Source organism: Bubalus kerabau, chromosome 3 (assembly GCF_029407905.1).
Source record: "Bubalus kerabau isolate K-KA32 ecotype Philippines breed swamp buffalo chromosome 3, PCC_UOA_SB_1v2, whole genome shotgun sequence".
In the NCBI taxonomy this organism is placed as follows: Eukaryota; Metazoa; Chordata; class Mammalia; order Artiodactyla; family Bovidae; genus Bubalus; species Bubalus kerabau.
Window position 1 is genome coordinate 187139046 of NC_073626.1, and position 18791 is coordinate 187157836.

The following is an 18791-nucleotide window of genomic DNA, read 5'->3' on the forward strand; positions in this document are numbered from 1 at the left end:
TGTGCAGATGCTCTGGGCTTGTTCTGTTGTGGTCATGACGTCTGTGTCAGCATGGCGCTGGCAGCACCCGCTGCTGCTGGCGGCCACGCTCCTGTAACCTCTGGGTGAGGGACTGCAGGATCGTGCTGGTTTCTCTCTGGGTAAAATCAACACGAGAGCTGTGTCCTCGGGCGCTTCTGTTCAACGCGAGCGCCACGCCGGTTCGGGGACCGACTTCAGAAGGGTCTGGCCTCGGTAGGGGCCGGGGGGTCGGCAGGAGGCTACTCTATCCTCCCGTACCTCCCCCGAAGACCCCTGCCGCAGCCTTGCCCTGACAGTTGCTAGTCGGAGTCTGTCTGGCTCTCAGAGCATCTCGGGAGCTGTGTGGCAGGCACACTGTTGTTGGGAGCCCTGACAGAGCAGGGCTTTGTGGCGTGCTCAGAGCACTAAATGAAGAGGGACGAGGAGTCTGGGTCAGACTCTGCCCTCTGGTTGATGGTGCAGGTGAGCTGGAGGGAGGTGCTGGGCCAGCAGAAGCAGAGAGCGTCTCTTTTCTGCAGGCCGTAAGGAGGTCCGGTGCCGGCCGCGGGCACTGGCCCTGGAGCAGGAGAGCCTGGATCGCCCCCTTAGGGCGCGTCTGGCTGGGGAGGCCAATTCACACCCTTGCGGAGAGCAGGGCCTGCCTGGCCTGGTGTCCCACCTTTGAAGCTAGCCGAGGACTGGGTCCTGCAGGATTTCAGATCAGTGAGGGGGCTGTCCTTCATGTCCTGGATGCCGGCCTGACCGTGGGGAGCAGCAAGGCCGGGCATCCGGTTAGGGAGTAACTGGGGCGGGAGCTCTGGGGAAACCAGTCCTGGGGGAGGGAAGGGGGGCGATCTGGGTTTTACAAATGGAGAACTTTCCTGAGAACTTTGAGTCTGAACCGGAGTTCAGAGGAGCAGTGTATCCTGCAGTCACAGGCTGCTGCTTTCTTCCCCACGTGGGCACCTCGGAGACGGGCCCGGAGCTTAGTTTTGGTACTTTGGGGTCTCACCCAGGACCTTCCTCAGTAAACATTTTGTTTTGAGGAAGAATGTCAAACTTACTTTCTTTTTTTTTTTTAATAACATCACAACTTTTTTTCTTACAAGTGAAAGTGACGTCTCTCAGTCGTGTCTGACTCTTTGCGACCCCATGGACTGTAGCCTACCAGGTTCCTCTGTCCATGGGATTTTCCAGGCAGGAGTGCTGGAGTGGGGTGCCATTGCCTTCTCCCGATCTTCCCGACCCAGGGATCGAACCCCGGTCTCCCACGTTGCAGGCAGGCGCTTTACCATCTGCGCCGCCATATCCTGAATGGTCACAGAGATAGCAAGTTAGGAAACTTAAGTCTTGTCCTGTGAAATTTTGTGGGATCGTAACACTGAAGTGATGCTTACTCGTCGTCTAGTTGAGTGTTTTTCTTTCCTTTTAAAAGCTAGTGGAGCCCTCCTTTCAAACTCAGTCTTTTGCCAAACTGGAACAAGACAGACAGAGGTGGGCCCAGACTTCCTCTCTTCCTCTTAACCACCCGGAGCCCGCACGTCTCCACCGGCACCCACCCGCCACCGACGCCTCTTCTTTGCCTTGGAGAGTCCCAGCCCCGCCTCGTCCAGTTTGGGTCCTCAGGAGACTGAGGACCAGGGCAACTGTGGCTGATCTGGTCACCCAGCCCCGCGTCCCTGAGGCCCGCCCAGCCTCCAGGCGGTGGTGGGTCCCCACCCTGTGCTGTGTGGATCTGTTGTGATGTAGAAGGGCGCAGGGTTGCAAGCAGCTGAGAAGATGCTCGAGTGAAGAGAAGGGTGACCCTGCTCCGGATGCCTCGTGCCTGGGGGTCGCTTTTTACTCACTGAAACTTAGGTCACATAGCATCCCCTTACCTGCTGGAAACCCCAAGTGGTGGTTTTATATTTTCAATGAACTTAGAGTTCCCTGGGTATTCTTGTGCTGTCTGCCTGGAATACTCTCTTGATTGACTCTTTAAAAAAAGAGAGACACTTACTTGTGATTATGTAGATATAACCCCCCCTTAAAGTGTGCAGGGGTTTTTCCGCATCTTCACAGAGTTGCGTGACCCTCTGTGCTCGGCACTCCATGCCTCACTCCTCCGACCAGGTGGGCAGTCCCACCAGCTTCTCTGTGGCCCACTCCCCATCTGCGGGCTTCAGTTTTTACGGCCGAGCGGAGGCATCAGCCCCTTGAGACCTGTTCCGCAGTCTCGCCCGCACCTCCGCTGCCCCAGAGGCGCTCTGGGCAGTGCGCCTCGTATCTGCAGCATCCAGTCCTCCCCTTCCAGGGCCCAGAACACCTCCCCCGTGCCCCACTCTCCCCTCTAGCCTGGGGACGCTGATTTCACCTCTCACACACTTAGGCAGACTGTATCTGGCGGATTTGAGTTTTACTTCCTAATGAACCAGAGTGGAAACACGGAGGCGCTCTTGCTCCAGGCGCACACGGCCAGCACAGGGCACACATCTGTTGCTCCCGAGTGGAGCCGTTTCCCCAGCAGGAGAGCTACAGCTTCACTTGGTGTGCGGTCATTTTCTCTGAGTGACTCAGTGAAATGAAAACAAAACCTTGCTGAGACATCCATCCAGTGGAAGGAATCCAGCGTGAAACGTTGTGGTCAGCCAGCCCGGATGATTTTTGTGCTAAGGGAGGGGAAAGGAAGAAAAAAGAGCCACCAGCTTTCCCGGGTCTATCTCCTATAACATGGCACACCAGTGCTGGGCCTCGCTGCCTCTCAGAAATACACACACACACACACACACACGGCATCAGCAGCGTCGCTGGATCCTGATGGGCTGATGCACTGTCTGGGTTGTTCAGGAGGTGGTGGTCACGAGAGTTTGGAAGGAATGTGTGGTGGGCAGAGCCAGGACTGTGGTGTGTGACTCAGTGGTTGCGTGGCTCTGAGGCTCATGAGCTCCCTGGCCGCCCTGCAGGGCTCTGAGGGGCCCTGGGGTGGGAGTGGATGGGTTTCCTTCAGTTCTGACTGCCGCCTCCAAACTATGCGAGCTCAGCCTCTCTGTGCCTCTGTGTACTCCTCTGTAAGCAGTGAGAAATTTGGCATAAACTGGTTTGTACAGGGTTGCCATGATTTTAAAATGAGAATATGTATTCCGTGCTTAGAAGAGTGTTTCGTGTATAGCAGGCACTTAAAAAGAAAAGTTTTCAGTCTTTAGGATCTTCGCTTTAATACTGATGATATTAAAATAGTAAAATAAAACAGAGGGATCCTCTGTCCTGCCCATGAAATCGCACTCTCTTTGCAAAAAGACCATCTTATAAATGAGTTGTTTTTATGTATTTTTACCTGGTCTTTCTCCCAGAAAGGTGGGAGGTGATTTGTAAGAACGCAGCCAGCGCCTTAATAATGCTTTCTCACCCTCACCCTGAGAAAGCAGGGCCCCGGGCCGCCTGTGAGGAGGTTTCTGCTCTGTCTCAGGAGCCTTCCTCACTAAGGGAGGCTGTGGGCACAGCTCCAGGGGCACCTGCGTGGAGTGGCGGGGTGGACAGAGCAGTTGGCATCCCCCGGGAAGGGAGTGCGGAAGCTTGAGTCTGCGCCCGACTCGGGAGGTCACAGTGACGCGCCACCTCCCCAGGCCATGGCCCTCTGTGTCCATCTCGCCCACCCAGCCAGTCGCTGGTCCAGCTTGGGACGTTTGGAGGAGCTTCCCACTGGGACAGACACAGGCTTCAGAAGGTCAGAACTTGGGGACTTCCCTGGTGGTCTAGCAGCCAAGACTCCGAGCTTGCTGTGCAGGGCGCCGGGGTTTGATCCCTGGTCAGGAAACTGGATGCCACATGCCTCCACGAAGATCCCGCGTGTCACAACAACAGAAAAGATGTTGCGGGCCGCGGCCAAGACCCGGTGCAGCCAGAAGGAGATAAAAGAGGGATCAGAGCCCCCCCCGAGTGGCCCTGGTTTTCCACAGTTCAGAACAGTCCCACTGACTGGACGTTTAGGAAGCCCTACCAGTGTCCCACTCGGCCCGGGGCCGTGCAGACCTCCCTGCCCTGAGGAAAGAGCTCCCCAACCTGAATCTGGGGCCCCAGGCTGGGTCTGGTCCAGGGCGTCAGGGGCACGGCCTGCAGACCGTGGGTGATGGGATCACCGTGGCTGAGGAAGCCTTGGGTGTGTGTGGAAGGGGACCTTGGAGGAGAAGTGGGGCTCTCCAGGTGGCACTGGGGGGCCAGGTGATCCAGGCCGAGAGGCGGGCTGGGGGACAGCGGGGGGGGCTCATGGGTGGGGCTGCAGCAGGAGGCTGGGCCCGGGCTGGGGGATGGCACCTCTGCCCGCCGCCCCCCCAGGCCGAGGCGGTGGCCGCCCTGTGCGCCGCAGCTCCTGACCGCGGCGCGGTGGCTGCATGCAGCCCTCTGGACGCAGTCCAGGTGACGTGGGACACAGTGAGTCTCCGTTTCTGACTTCTTGAAGGTGCTTGTGTAGTGTGCCCAGTCCCTGGGGGGCCAGCTCTTCCTTAGAGAGGCAGGCAGCTTAGGAAAACCCTGGCCCCTCTGTGTGCACAGGTGATGAGGTCACTGCTGGCCAGGGAACGGCGAATTTAATTAGGCACCGAGCACCTGGTCCGCCCCCTTCAGGAAGCGTAGGGTTACACGTGGAAAACAGGAACCTGGTGTGTGCCCCTGGGTGACCCACGTGTCCTGATTTTAATTTCTCCTTTCAGCCTGTCTTCTCTTTGTTCCGACCCTCCCTTAGAAAAGCCCTTCCGGCCTCTCGCTCCAGGCTGCGCGCTTCCAGGAGGCTAAGCCCTGGGGGATGAGTGGCTGAAACCTAGCCCAGGAAGTCTGCCTTTGTTTATTATTATTTGGGGAGTTTTTATTACCCCCATATGGGGGTGGTTTGAGGCACCTGCCTAAGAGAAGAAGCGCGGGCTTATTGTTTCCCGAGAAAGCTCTCTGTCGTTAATGGCATGTGAAAAGTGGATCTCTGAGCAGAGTAAAATGTGTTGATCGGAACCGATTCCCGAACATTGGCAGCTGCACGTGTGTTAGACCCTTGGCGCCAGAACCCGGCGGGCAGTGCGTGCTGGTATGGAGCTCGAGCTGGGGCCCGGACGCAAGGGGCACAGCTCACGCACGTTATAACGTTGCCGAAATCAGGAAGTTGCTTCTTAACGCTCATCACGTACAATTCACGTTTTCCTTCCAAGTGGTGGTGTTTAATCAGTAAGTCGTGTGACCCCATGGACTGTGGCCCACCAGGCTCCTCTGTCCATGGGATTTCCCAGGCAGAGGCACTGGAGTAGGTTGCCATTTCCTCCTCCAGAGACTCTTCCCGACCCAGAGACTGCATCTGCGTCTTCTGCATTGCAGGCATATTCTTTACCTCTGAGTCTCCTGGGAAGCCCTCCTTCAAAGAGCACTCTCAAAGTGCTCAGTCTGAACTTGCACTGAAAGAGCATTGCCCTGCGAGTCCTTCGATAGTTTCACTGGGAGACGGTCAGGACCTGAGACACGAGGAGGGCTGGTAGCCTTGGGGTCGGGCCATGCTGGGTGGTGCGAGGGTCCCAGCCCGCAGTGCAGCAGGAGTGGAGGGGGGCAGGCAGGGGCGTGCAGACCCCAGGTCCTCCCCAGCTCTCTTCCATCCGGAGCCCCCAGAGGGGCGGTGGGAGCGGCAGCCCCTCGCCGTGTCCACCCGTCGGGGCCTGGGCTCTGGCGCCCCTGGGTTGGAGTCTGGGGCTCATGGCCCTGTCCCCCCACCCCCACCCCCCCCGCCGCTGGCTGGCTGTGTGAGCGGCCACCTGCACTCGGGTCTTCCCCTCCACGGGGGCGGGGCTGTGGAGTCTTGGGGAGCCCAGCCTCACCCCAGAGGAGGTGCTCGAGGGCATTCCATCCCGTGGTGACAGGGTTGAGGGCTCCTGGGGTGAGCAGGGCCCTGGGTGTCCCCCTGCGCCCTCAGCAGACCCTCCCTGCAGACTTAGAGGAAGGGGTGCGGGCCCCCTGTCAGGGGCAGAGGCCAGTTCACTTGGAAACTTGGCTTCCAGGGCCCAGAGTGCTCTGGCAACAGTGCTGCCGCCGGGCAGTCGTGGGAGGACTTGTGTCCTCCACCCTGAGCAGGAGGTTGGGGCGGGGGTCTCTTACCTCCCATGGGCTCTGGAGGCGCCCTGGGCCTGATTTCACAGATGGGTCCTCGAGTGTGTCCTTAAACCTGGGAGGCTGGCGGGGGTGCGGTTTATAAGACAGTGCGACGGCTGGAGTCACGTTGACGGGCGCACAGGCTCTGCTCCCCCGGCCGAGGCCCCGCCCCAGCCCCCGGACGCGTGTCTCCTCCGGGTCCTCGCCTAGGCCCCGTGCCGGCTCCCCTCTCCCCAGGCAGCGCCTCCCCGCTCCTTCACTCCTGGTTCTCTCAGTCTGCCTCCCAGGTCACTGACTCCTGCGGTCCCCCTCCCGTCACGGCCCTCAGCCCTTGGGGAGGCTCCTCCTGCCTTGCCTGTTTCCAGCGGCTGGAGAGCGCTTTGCAAGAGCAGGGCTGCACCCGTCCACCTCGTCTGCCTCTGAATCCGTGGCACCTCACGCGCCTGGTACTCAGGGTCATAGAGGCAGGCGCTGCAGCCCCCGGTTCCGGGGTTCAGGAAGCGTGCACTCCGCCAGGAAGTGGCAGACCAAGGATTTGAACCTGGCTTTGATTTGGGGGTTGGTGTTTTTCAGAATGCCACCCCACAGGTTGGATTTCTGACGCAGGCACGTGTGTCACTAGAAACACTCTCATTTTTAAATTTTTATTAGGGAGAATCAGGGCAAGTTTGAGGCCCTGGAAAAAATAAAAGGAACAGGTTGTAAGCAGAGACCTCTGCCGGCCGCGGGCAAGGAGCTCCGGCATCTTGACCTGCTGCGCTCTGCTGGGGGAGTGGGCCCGCCGCGCTCTGCCCAGCCGTGATTGCGGCCATGTCCCCAATCTGAGCGTGCAACCCAGCGAGCAGGGTTTTCGATTCTTATCTCTCTGGTGGTGGGCTCTCAGCCAGCGGGCAGATCAAAAGACAGAATGTGTTCATTTGGCCCTATTTTTAAAAAAAAAACCAAAAAGCTGAGGTACGGGGCGCCATGAATTAGGTTATCCATGGAGTTGAGCTGGCCTGGCTTTTGTGCCTTTTTTTTTTTTAAAGGTTCGTCTCGAGTTTCTCTTTTTGGTTGAGCAGTTTTTTTCAACATTAATAACTAATGGAGAAGGGGAAGAGACAAAGTAGAACCATATGGCGGCCCGAACACCAGCCTCGCTCGTGGCCGGAAGCTTCTGATTTGTATCTCTTCATGTGATCAGCTGTTGGGCTCGATAGTGGGAAAGTATGCCGTCCGGGGCAACAGCAAGAGGGGATGTAATTCCCGTTGTTGTTGTTTTTTTTTTAACCCAGATGCATCTCACATGTCTTTTCTTAGACACTGGCTGGGAGCTATGTGACTTGGGGCATGTGACTTCTTTAAGGCCCTTCTTTGGAAGAGGGACCATGACTGAGTCTGTATGCAGGGCTGTTCAGAGGATTCAAGGAGGCGACGCAGGCAGAGTTTGCAGAGTTTACAGTGCCTGGCAAGCCCCACCAGGCGCCTGAGGTTCCATCCTCCTCCTCTTGATTCTTCTCATGCTTACGGTGTCCCCTGAGGCAGTGGGTCGAGGCCTGCTGGCCTCTTTCCTGCCTTCCACCTTCTGGGCTTCTTACTGCCCCCGCCCCCGCCCGTGTCGCCCCATCTTTGCTGTGGCCCGTGGGCACCCGTGAGCTGGATGGGGGTTGGGTACCAGTGGTGGGGGCTGAACTTGACCGCCAGGAGGAGGACAGGACGGCTGTCTTGGCCCAGGCAGCGTTGTTTATTATTCCACATCACTTGGAATTAGGCTTAAATCCCCCCCAACAGCTTGGATTGGTCTGACACCTTTGTGTTTTCTGGACATTGCTCTCAAAGGCCGTTAAGCAGATCGGATGGGCAACCTGGACAGAAACCATCCGCCCTCGGGTGGTCGAGAGGCCTGCCTCGGGCCCCGAGGCCGCAGAGGACACGCACACTGAAGGGATCTCCCGGCTTTGTCTGGACCTGTCCTTCCGTTTAAATTGTTTGCAAGCTCGTGATCCCTGAGACTTAATGTGATTTCTTCCCCGTTGTAAGCATTTGACAAGAGGAGGAGGCAGGGTAGGTTTGGGATGAGTGCAGGGAGAGAGTCATTAACTGATTGACTGGATTTCAGAGATAAACCGTTTTATTCTGCATCTGCCCTGTGGCCTCAGATCACAGGATTGACACCCACTTTCATGAGCAGCCAGAGCACCCGCCAATGTGTGTGTCCCTGGCTCGGGTCTGGGGGACCAGCCTCTAGGAGAACCGACTCAGGGCTCAGTGAAGAATGCTAAGTGCAGAGGAAGGAGTAACGTGGTAGCCAAGGCCAGTGTTAGGACAGCCATCCCCAGAGCGCTTGGGGTTCAGTTGACATCCATGTCACTGCAGGAATCCAAAGAATTTGGCATCTTGATACAGAAGTTGGGAGTTTCGGCTGATCCCTGCAGGGGTGGTAGGATCATTATCGTAGGATCAGTATAACTAGACATACTTATGATGAAGTTGGAGTGAAGTTGCTTAGTTGTGTCTAACTCTTCGCAACCCCATGAATGTAGCCTACCAGGCTCCTCCGTCTGGGATTTTCCAGGCAAGAGTACTGGAGTGGGTTGCCATTCCCTTCTCCAGGAGATCTTCCCCACCCAGGGATTGAACCCGGGTCTCCCGCATTGCAGGCAGACGCTTTACCATCTGAGCCACCAGAGAAGCCAGGCATTCTTATACTAAAATATTATTCATTATGTGTCTGAAATAAGAATGTAACTGACCAGTGCATTCCCTTATCCAGCAGCAGGGAGGGTTTTTAAGTGGAAGAACGCGTGCTCAGACGTCTACGTCCTGGAACAGTGCGTAGGACAGGGTGGTTGTTTGCGAGGGCGCAGGTGGAAGTGGAGGGGTGGGGAGAGGGGATTAGGACGCGTGCGACAGGCAGGTCGACTGCTGTGCCCTGAGGCAGCCGCACTTGTGCAGATGTGGAGGCTCACCCTGAAGTCCACACTCCCCCTTCCCCATGACGACAGTAAGGTTATTCTTACAGAGCATCTTATCTTTGATCAGAGAAACAGGACTGGTGGAGCGAAGTCGTATGCAAGGATGTGGCCCAAGTTGAGAGTTTATCCGGGAGGCAGAAATTTTTTGTACCAGTGGGGGTGGAGAATCACTGGGGGAGTCACCGCCAGGTGCTGCTCACCGCTGGCGAGTCAGCCGTCACTCACAAGTGCCCCGAGTGTGTCTGTGCTCCTCTGCGGCTTTGTGAGTTACAGTTCAGATGTGTGTTTTCCTGAGGCGGGGTAGTTCCCGGCCACAGATTCTGAGAAGTCCAGGCGCAGACCTTCCAGGTGGGCCAGATCCGGGCACTCAGGTACGGTCTCCACGGCTCTGCCGTGCCCAGGAACGCAGGGAGGGGGTCTCCGGATGCCTGCTGCACCCCCGGCCCAGCTGCCCTGGCAGAGAGAAGGCAAGCCGTCCACCGCCCCCCGCGGCCCGGAAGCACTCCTCCCCGCATACAGCAGCGGCTGACACCCTCTGGTTGCCCATGGCGGGCGCTGGCAGCGTGGAGATCAGCCCTGGCCGACCGTGTGGACGGAGGAGCCCTGTGACAGAGGAGTAGGAAAGGAGGCCGGGCGGGCAGCTGTTGCCGGTCCCACGGATCAGCCCCCTCCCTACCCTGTGCTTTAATCTGCTTTGTTGTTCGAAGGACTGGAGTTACAAAGTGGGGTGGCGGGGGGCGCTCCTACGCCTTTATGCCAACCTAGAAAGTACCCAGATCTGCTTGGGCAGCAGGGAGGACTGGATCCCACTCTGCAGAAAACTGGCTGCCTCGTTTTTTTGCTTTAACTCCTCCAGAAACATTTAAAGAAGAGGAGGAGGAGGTCATTGGGTTGTGAACCTTTAAAACAAAACCCATCCTCTCATAAAATTTCAGACGTTTTAACGCCCCCTGCCCCCCTGCAAAAAAATAAGGCATTCTCAAATAAAGGGTGAATACGTTTATCCATACGAACAACATAGCGTCGTTTTGACGAGAGTCTTTCTCTACCCGAATTGTCTGCACTGAAGCCATGAGGCTCCTGCTGCAGGGCAGCAGCCGTCTGTGTCCGGTGGCTCCCCTGCTGTTTGCCAGACAAACCGCCCTGGGCCCAGCCCTGGCCCACGTGGCGAGTCAGCAGCAGGCAGGGGCGCGAACCCAGGGCTCTAGTTTCTCAGTCTGCACTGTGGCTGTGCTCCTTGGGGTCATGTGGTAACAAACACACCCACACACCCAGGACTTCCACTAAGACTCCCGCACATACACACCCAGGACACACTCATACACCCACACACCCAGGACACACACACCCAGGACTTCCACTAAGACTCCCGCATACAGACACACACACACACACACAGGACGTCCACTAAGACTCCCGCGTACACACACCCACAACACACACACACACACAGGACACACACACCCAGGACTTACACCGCTAAGACTCCTGCATACACACATACACACACACACACACACACACACACCCCCAGGACGTCCACTAAGACTCCCGCACACACACACACACACACACACACCACACACACAGGACACACACACACAGGACTTCCACCACTAAGACTCCCGCATACACACACACACCCAGGACACACACACCCAGGACTTCTGCTAAAACTCCTGCCGTCTCTGCTGCTCTGGAGCCACATCACCGGCTTGCGTTTGAGATGCCTGGTTGGAGCCACACTGACATTGTCGTTGGTAACCATCAAAGTTTAGTTCTTGACCCGACACTCGGGGTGAAGATTCTTGTTGCTCATCGAGTTATTAATGTAAAGCTGCTTGACCTCTGGGAGGCCCCGTGTTGTAAGAGGGGCTTCTAGATGGTGCTAGCAGTGGAGAACCCGCCTGCCGGCGCAGGAGATGTGGGTTCACTCGCAGGGTCAGGAAGATCCCCTGGAGGAGGGCGTGGCATCCCACGGATAGAGGGGCCCGGCGGGCTGCGGTCCATGGGATCGCAGAGAGTCGGATTTGACTGGAACTACTTAGTGCACACACATACACACACACACACACACACACACACACGTGCTGTAGAAGTCCTCCCTTTCTCCCCACCCCTGCCGAGTTTCAAGGGCTTGCTGTGTGCCATTCACTGTCCAGAGACCGAGGATTCAGTGGTGAACAGGATCAAAGTCCTTGCCCTGGAAAAACTTACCTTCTGGGGAGAGTGAAAAATCAGTGTTAAAAAAAAAACAGAAATGGTTTCAATGTTAGTATAAGTGCTTGTAAGAAATTACTGAAATACCTTTGTTCCACATGTTAGCCTCTTGAATAGGAGTGAAGTCAAGCCTTTTTATACCAAATCCCATCATCTTGGGAGTGTCCTGTGTTGGAGACTTAGCTGCCCACAGCAGGCCTGGGGGGAGAGGGCAGTGTGGCTCTGGGCAGAGCTGGCTCTCAGCGGCGCATTTCCCTCCAGCACCTGGGGCGCTGCCGTCCGTTCAGTTGTGATCTAGGCTGGAGCTACTGCTGCTGCCCAGGCTAGAACTGCTGGCTAAGAACAGCATGAGCACACTTGCCCTCCACTGGGCGCTGTGCTGAGTCCCGAGTGAAGGCGTCACCCCCAGCTGGGTTGGTTCTTCTTTTCCCCACTCTGCAGGTGGTAAAGAAGTCCAGTAAGTTGCCCCAGGCCAAGAGGCCAGTGAGGAGTAGAATGAGGAAGTGTGACTTCAGAGCCTGTTTGCTTGGTCTTTACTATAATCCAGGGTAAATCAGGCCAGTAGCATCAGGGCAATGGCACCCCACTCCAGTACTCTTGCTTGGACGGAGGAGCCTGGTGGGCTGCAGTTCATGGGGTCACTAAGAGTCAGACACGACTGAGCGACTTCACTTTCACTTTTCACTTTCATGCATTGGAGAAGGAAATGGCAACCCGCTCCAATGTTCTTGCCTGGAAAGTCCCAGGGACAGTGGAGCCTGGTGGGCTGCCGTCATGGGGTCGCACAGAGTCGGACACAACTGAAGTGACTTAGCAGTAGCAGTAGCATCAGGGCCCAACAGGTTAGCCAAGATTCCAGCCCAGTGAAACAGTGACGCCAGGGAGAGGCTGTCACATGCTAGGCAGGCACACAGGTGCCCGGGGCCATTTCACGTGGCCACCGATAGGAAAGAAAGGCCACTTCAAATCCCAGCTGCCCTGGGCGGAAGCTACTAAAATCTTCCTCGCCTTGATTTGGACTTTTCTAGGTGAAAGACTCTGTGGCCTTCCATAGCTGAGCCGCGGTGGGGTCATTTCCCAGTGGGCGTACCTTGGGCCCGCTTGTTCAGTCTCTAAGTCGTGTCCTGCTCTTTGCAACCCTGTGGACTATAGCACGCCAGGCTCCTCTGTCCTCCACCGTCTCCTGGAGTTTTCTCAGATTCGTGTCTGTTGAGTAGGTGATGCTATCTAACCATCTCATCCTCTGTCATCCCCTTCTCCTCCTGTCCTTGATCTTTCCCAGCATCGGGGTCTTTCCCAGTGAGTTGGCTCTTTACGCTGGAAAGCGGAAAGTATTGGAGCTTCAGCATCAGTACTTCCAATGAATATTTAGGGTTAGTTTCCTTTAGGATGGAGTGGTTTGATCTCCTTGCAGTCCAAGGGACTCTCAAGAGTCTTCTCCAACACCACAGTTCAAAAGCATCAATCCTTCAACACTCAGCCTTCTTTATAAGTCCAACTCTCACATCTGTGGACTTCCCTAGTAGCACAGTTGGTAAAGAATCTGCCTGCCATGCAGGAGACCCCTGTTTGATTCCTGGGTCAGGAAGATCCGCTGGAGAAGGGATAGGCTACCCACTCCAGTTTTCTTGGGCTTTCCTTGTGGCTCAGCTGGTAAAGAATCCACCTGCATGCAGGAGTCCTGGGTTCAGTCCGTGGGTTGGGAAGACCCCCTGGAGAAGGGAACAGCTACCCACTCCAGTATTCTGGCCTGGAGAATTCCATGGACTGTATAGTCCTTGGGGTCGCAAAGAGTCGGACACGACTGAGCGACTTTCACTTTCACATCTGTACCTGACTACTGAAAAAACCACAGCTTTGACTGTATGGACCTTGGTTGACAAAGTGATGTCTCTATTTTTAATACACTCTTGGGTTTGTCCTAGTTCCTTCCAAGGCGCGTCTTTTAATTTCATCACTACAGTCACTGTCTTCAGTGGTTTTAGGGCCCAAGAAAATAAAATCTGCCCCTGCTTCTACTTTTTCTCCTTCTGTTTGCCATAAAGTGATGGGACTGGGTGCCATGATCTTAGTTTCTTTAATGTTGACGTCCTCCTTCCTCGTCGCTGTCTATTAAACCGGCGTTCCTGTCAGAGGGGAGACTTCTCCCTCTGCCGCTTTGTCCTTGTGTGGGCCTTGGGTGCACTGAGTGTGGGATGGGAATAATGCATCATGACTTCACAAGACGGTGTGAGCTTCTGGTAGGCAGGAAACCATCTGTGAAGGGCCCAGCATAGGGCGTGATACACGACCGACGCTTGGTGTTCTCGGCACCAAAACGAACTGAAAACAGCCCCGTTTTTGTTTGTGTGTCTTTCTCGGGGAGGGAGTCGAGCACACAGGTGGGTTTTGCATCCAGAAAGAATTCTGACATAAACGCATCATATAAGGGGCTACTGGTGCGCGTGCGCGCGTGTGTGTGTGTGTGTGTGTGTGCGTGCATGCATGTGTGCGTGCGTGCATGTGTCTAGGGTGCTGCCCAGTGTTTTGTTTACACAAAACAGCTGTGAGTCACGGGGCACGGTCACCGCCTCCCGGGGGTGCAAGACAGTGCCTTCCAGGCTGAGTTTGGAAGCACCCCACAGTCAGCAGAGGCACCTCGAGAAGCCCGTGGAGGCTGGTGGTCTCCGAGGCGGCGGCAACCCCGTCCGTGTGTCTCTGGTCGCGACGAGGGTCTTCCAGGGCACCCAGGGACTGCCGTGGCCGTCAGCGCCTCTGCTGGGTATCTGCCACATGATCTAACTTTTCCATGTGGAAGGGTTGTTGGTACCATTGGTGGTCCACTTGTCTGGTAAACGATATGGTGGGGCCTCCGTTAACCCAAGCCCATGAAGCGAGTAAGTCAGCACGTTGAAAATACAGTGTGGAAGTGACTCAAGCCTGGAGGAATCCATTCCTGAGAACGCAGCCCTCCCTGCCTGGAATATTTTGGTGGAAGTTGATGTTTGAGTTGGGAGGAAGAGGCCAGAGGCCTGGTTCCTAGCAGAGCTCTGCGTCCAGTTTAGCAGCGTTTGCTGGGATTCCAGGCCCCCCTCCTCAGTGAGGAGTCCCAGGAGGGTCAGCCTGAGCACAGCAGCTGGAGCTCGGCGCGGGGGAAGCTGGCGGAAAGCTACCTTTGCCGCAGGTAGGGCTGATGCTGCGCGCCGACCGGTAATGCTTGGCCGGGGTCTGGAAAGAGCTGGAAACTCCACCCGGCGTGGAGCCTGTGGAGCGCTCCGCACAAACAGGCTCTTCTTCCCCCGAGTTCTCTGGGTTCCTGTGTGTGTGAGTGTTTCCCTTCTTCTCAGGACGCCCCCCAGACACCGGCCCCGGCACACACGTACTTACGTGTGCTGGACCACCCTGGCGGCCCCTTCATTAGAGCTGCACACAGGGTGGAGGGAAGGCCGTGTGGGAACTCACGCTCCACTGTAATCCAAGAACAGGTTTCTTTACAGCGGGACGCAGTTGGTGTCAGACACATATGGAAAAGAAAGGAGCGGGCCCCTGATTCTGGCAGGGCACCAAGGGCCAGATGCTCAGCATGCGGACCGTGGGCCAGCTGCAGTGCCACTAGCCAGCCGGGGCACGACGTGTGATCTTGACCCCGGCTCTGCCTTTTCCTTTCTCTCCCCAGGTGCCCAGCCTGTGTGAAGACCTCCTGTCCTCGGTTGACCAGCCACTGAAAATCGCCAGAGACAAGGTGGTGGGGAAGGACTACCTCTTGTGTGACTACAACAGGGACGGGGACTCCTACAGGTGAGCCTGTGGCCTGGCCGCCCACTGCTGCCGCTGGCAGCCAGCCTTCCTCCTTCGGTTCTGTCCATCCTTCCATCCTTCCATCCACCCAGTCTCGACCAGCCGGTGTTTGTGGAGCGCCTCTAGTATGCATGGGAGATGTAGCAGTGAACAGGAGGCCTCTGCCGTGGGGGCTCACAGTCTAACGGGAGAGAGATGTTGCTTAAAAACAGCCAGCTACTTCATTAACAATCTCATCAAATCCTGCAAAGGAGAAGGTCCAGGGTGTGCCCGTGACAGGGATCCCAAGTGCAGGAGGGCCTGTGTGCTTAAGGGCATGTGAGTGAAGCTTGTCAGACAGACAGGCAGCTCTCCCTTTGTTTCACCATCACCCTTTCCAGAGCCATGAATTACTAAGTCAGTGTTCATCCCTGCCGCCGATGATCACCAGGCTAGAGCAGGAGACACACCGGGGTCTGGTCACTTGTGACGTGATTGCTGCAGCCATGGCCAGGCTTATTTGAGGGTAGCATAGAGAAGGCCAAGGTTGACTCCAGGAAGACTTGCTGAAGAAGGTGATATCTGAGCTAGGTTTTTAAAGGTGCATAGAAGTTCTTAAATGTTAAAAAGAGATGGAAGTGAACGTTGCTCGGTCATGTCTGGCTCTTTGTGACACCAGGGACTATAGAGTCCATGGGACTCTCCAGGCCAGAACGCTGCAGTGGGCGGCCTTTCCCTTCTCCAGGGGCTCTCCCTGACCCAGGAATCGAACCGGGGTCTCCTGCATTGCGGGTGGATTCTTTAGCAGCTGAGCCATCAGGGAAGCCCTGATAAAGATGGAGTGGGGGGAAAGATGAGGAATCCTTAAACCTGTCCGGTATTCCTGGGATGGGTGGCGGTAATCAGTGCCTTGAAGGATGGCGGAGGAATGCCGTCTGCCTTAGGTTTATGTAGAGGCTGCAGAACCTGAGCTAAGTCTTGATGCCTTGGCCTCGTGCTCTTTGAGGGACGGGTGGGCCCTAAGAAGTAAAAGCAGGAGAAAATGGCTGGAGGGAGCCGGCACGGGCTCCGGGGCAGCACTGCCTGCTGGAGCAGCTGGAACTCTGACGACCAGTCTCTGGTCTCTGGCTCTCTCGAGTGTCAGGTGGAGGGGACGGGGCTCACTCCTCTCACAGGACGCTCAGCAGCGCTTCTGTGTGAGCAGGCACTCGTCCACCAGGCACAGGTGCTCTTCTGTGCGGCTTGTGTGTCCTGCTGAGGACTCCAGAGAGCGATCAGATGTGGAAACCCTGGAGACTGTTGAAGAGCGGGAGAGGATAGGGAGGGGCGGGAGGGGCGGCAGGCCCGCTGATGGGATGGTCAAGGCTGACGTGAGCCCTCAGGACAAGAAGGTCCCCTCCCACGCAGGTCTGGGGCAGAGCGTCCCAAGTGAAGGCCCTGGGTGGGATGCATGGAGCCCGGCAGGGAGGGAGGGGAGCCTGGGGTGGAAGGGAGGCCGGAGGCCTTGCAGGCCAGGGAGGGGTGATGCAGGCTCAGTGCCGGGCACTTGGGGGTTAAGGGAAATAATGCCCCTGAAGTGCCGCACAGCACAGAAAGCGAAGTGGCGTGAAAGTGTTAGTCGCTCAGTCGTGTCTGACTCCATGGGCTGTAGCCCCCGGCTGCTCTGTCTGTGGGGATTCTCCAGGCAAGAATTTTGGGATGGGTAGCCGTTCTCCAGAACTTGGGGCAGAAATTACAAAGAACTAATGCTGCTTAAGAGACTGGATAGCTGTTCTAGAATGGTGTCTCTTTCCTAGCTTCAGATGGGAAGTTGGGTAAAGAATGTCCTTCAGCCTGATCCAGACTGGAGCCTAGAGCGGAGACGGGAAGAGGTGGTCAGGTTTGAGGTTGGTTTTAGACGTAGAGCCAGTGGAGTTTGCTCATGGGAGGGGGTTGAGGAGGAGCAGCTGGAGAGGTGGCGGGGTCCCTGAGTGTGGAGGTGAGGAAGGCTCTGGGGTCATCTTAAGCTCCAGATGCCCAGCGGATGGAAGTGGAGAGTCAGACAGCCTGTGTGTATTCTTGACTCCAGGGAGGCCTGGGTGGGGATGGACGTACAGAGGTGGGCGTCTGGCTCCAAGGTGGTGAGACTGCCTGAGGCAGGTCCAGCTCAGCCTGAGGGGGCTGGCCACAGCCTGGGTCGTGGGCAGAGGGTCGCGTCCCGTCCTCAGTGGGGGTGAGGCCCCAAGGGCGGTAAGTGGTCTGGCAGGCCAGGGAGCCCGTGACAAAAAGACGCCGCAGAGCGCGTCATCAGACACGGGGTTCAGGGGGGCGTCCTGGAAGAGGGGCCCAGGGCTGAGGCTTGCTAAGTCAACATCATCGTTACATTTCTTGTTCCCTCCTGAAAATTCGGGCTTGCTGTATGAGACAGCTGTTCCCCAGCGGCCGGTGGAAGGCTGGGGTCGTTTCCCACTCCAGGCCAGTTTGCCGGGCCTCCTGGGGACGTGGGACCCGCGGCCCCTCCAGGTCACCCTGCTGGCTCCCACCCGCATTCCTAGGGGCTCCAAGAGGGCTGTGGGGTCTTCGGCCGAAGAGGAGCCCGGGCACAGGGCTTTCATTTTTTCTCTTCTCGGTATACAACCTCAAGGTCTTCTGATTTTCCGCACACGTTTCTGCGTAACCGTGTTTGACCGTTCGCTTAAATAAGATCCTTATGGTGTGACGGTCTGCCAGCCAGCAGCGCCGTTTGAAACCTGTTAGCTGAAACAAAAAGCATTCTCTGAGGGAAATGAAAGGCCTGACTTTTGAAATCTAAGTGTTCCTGTCCATCTGTCTTTTTTCAAATAGCCTCCATTTAAGCTCTTTAATGTGTTCTGAGTGCCCCTTCCACTCAGAATATTCTGGGTGATGTTATGATTTTTCCCCCAGCTACAATTACCCCGGCTCCAGGACTAACGGCTGGAAATGCTGTCGTCTGTGAGCCGGGGGAGATGTGAGGTACAGGCTTCTTGAAAATTCCAGACTTCCAGTCAGCAAGAGAGATGGGCTGTGTCTCAGTTGGGTTGCCTGTAAACAAAAGCCGGCTGGGGCAGGTCTTCCAGCCCCGCCCCACCCCGGACAGCGGGGGACGCATAGCCTCGAAGGGCAGGCCTCTGAGGGTGCCGGCCGGGCAGGCAGGCGAGGAGCGGAGGGTCTCACACTCGGCTTCCTTTCCACCCGCCTTGGCGAGCGGAGGTACGAAGCCTCCTGGTTTATGTATAAATAGTGGTGGGGGCAGCCCTCTTCATCTCTGGGCCTGGTAAGAGGTCTTCGTTGATTTTTTTTTTTAATTCTCAGGCATCCCCCAGCAGAAAGAGCAGAGAGTTGCTTCATCTCTGTTGGTTCGGAGGAGCCAGAATGGTCGGGGGTCCTTTCCTCCCCGCCCCATGCTGGCAGGCTTCGGCCCGCAAGCTCCGTGCTGGGCGCCGGGCCACGAAGGCAGAGCACGCCATGGGCTTCTACCCAGAGCACCCTTGCTGCCCAGGGCAAGGTCGGGGGGCTGGGCTGTGACCGCGGCAAGGGGGTGAGGGGACAGGCGGAGAAACGGTCCCTCCTGCTGCGTGTCAGGGTGGCGATGGGCGTACAGTGACGGCTGCACTCTCCTACTTTGCTGCTCGAGCACGTGGAGTGCCAGGCCCCCTTCCAGGTGGGGAGCAAACGGTGGGAAGCAGGACAGACATGACTCCTGCCCTCCGGGAGCTCAGCTTCTCAAGTTGACCGTCTAAACTAGTTTGCAGTTCAGTAAAGTTT

The 18791-nt window shown here is 56.7% G+C and overlaps 1 protein-coding gene across 3 annotated transcripts in view; it reads left to right on the top strand.

Annotated features, from left to right (window-relative positions):
- The window catches only part of CAPZB (capping actin protein of muscle Z-line subunit beta), a 140444-nt gene that overhangs the window by 84724 nt on the left and 36929 nt on the right, over positions 1-18791 (top strand). For all 3 annotated transcript variants that reach the window (XM_055574294.1, XM_055574292.1, XM_055574293.1), the window contains exon 3: positions 14926-15047. In XM_055574294.1, coding sequence (XP_055430269.1) covers positions 14926-15047 — 122 coding nt within the window. The remainder of the gene's footprint in view (positions 1-14925; positions 15048-18791) is intronic.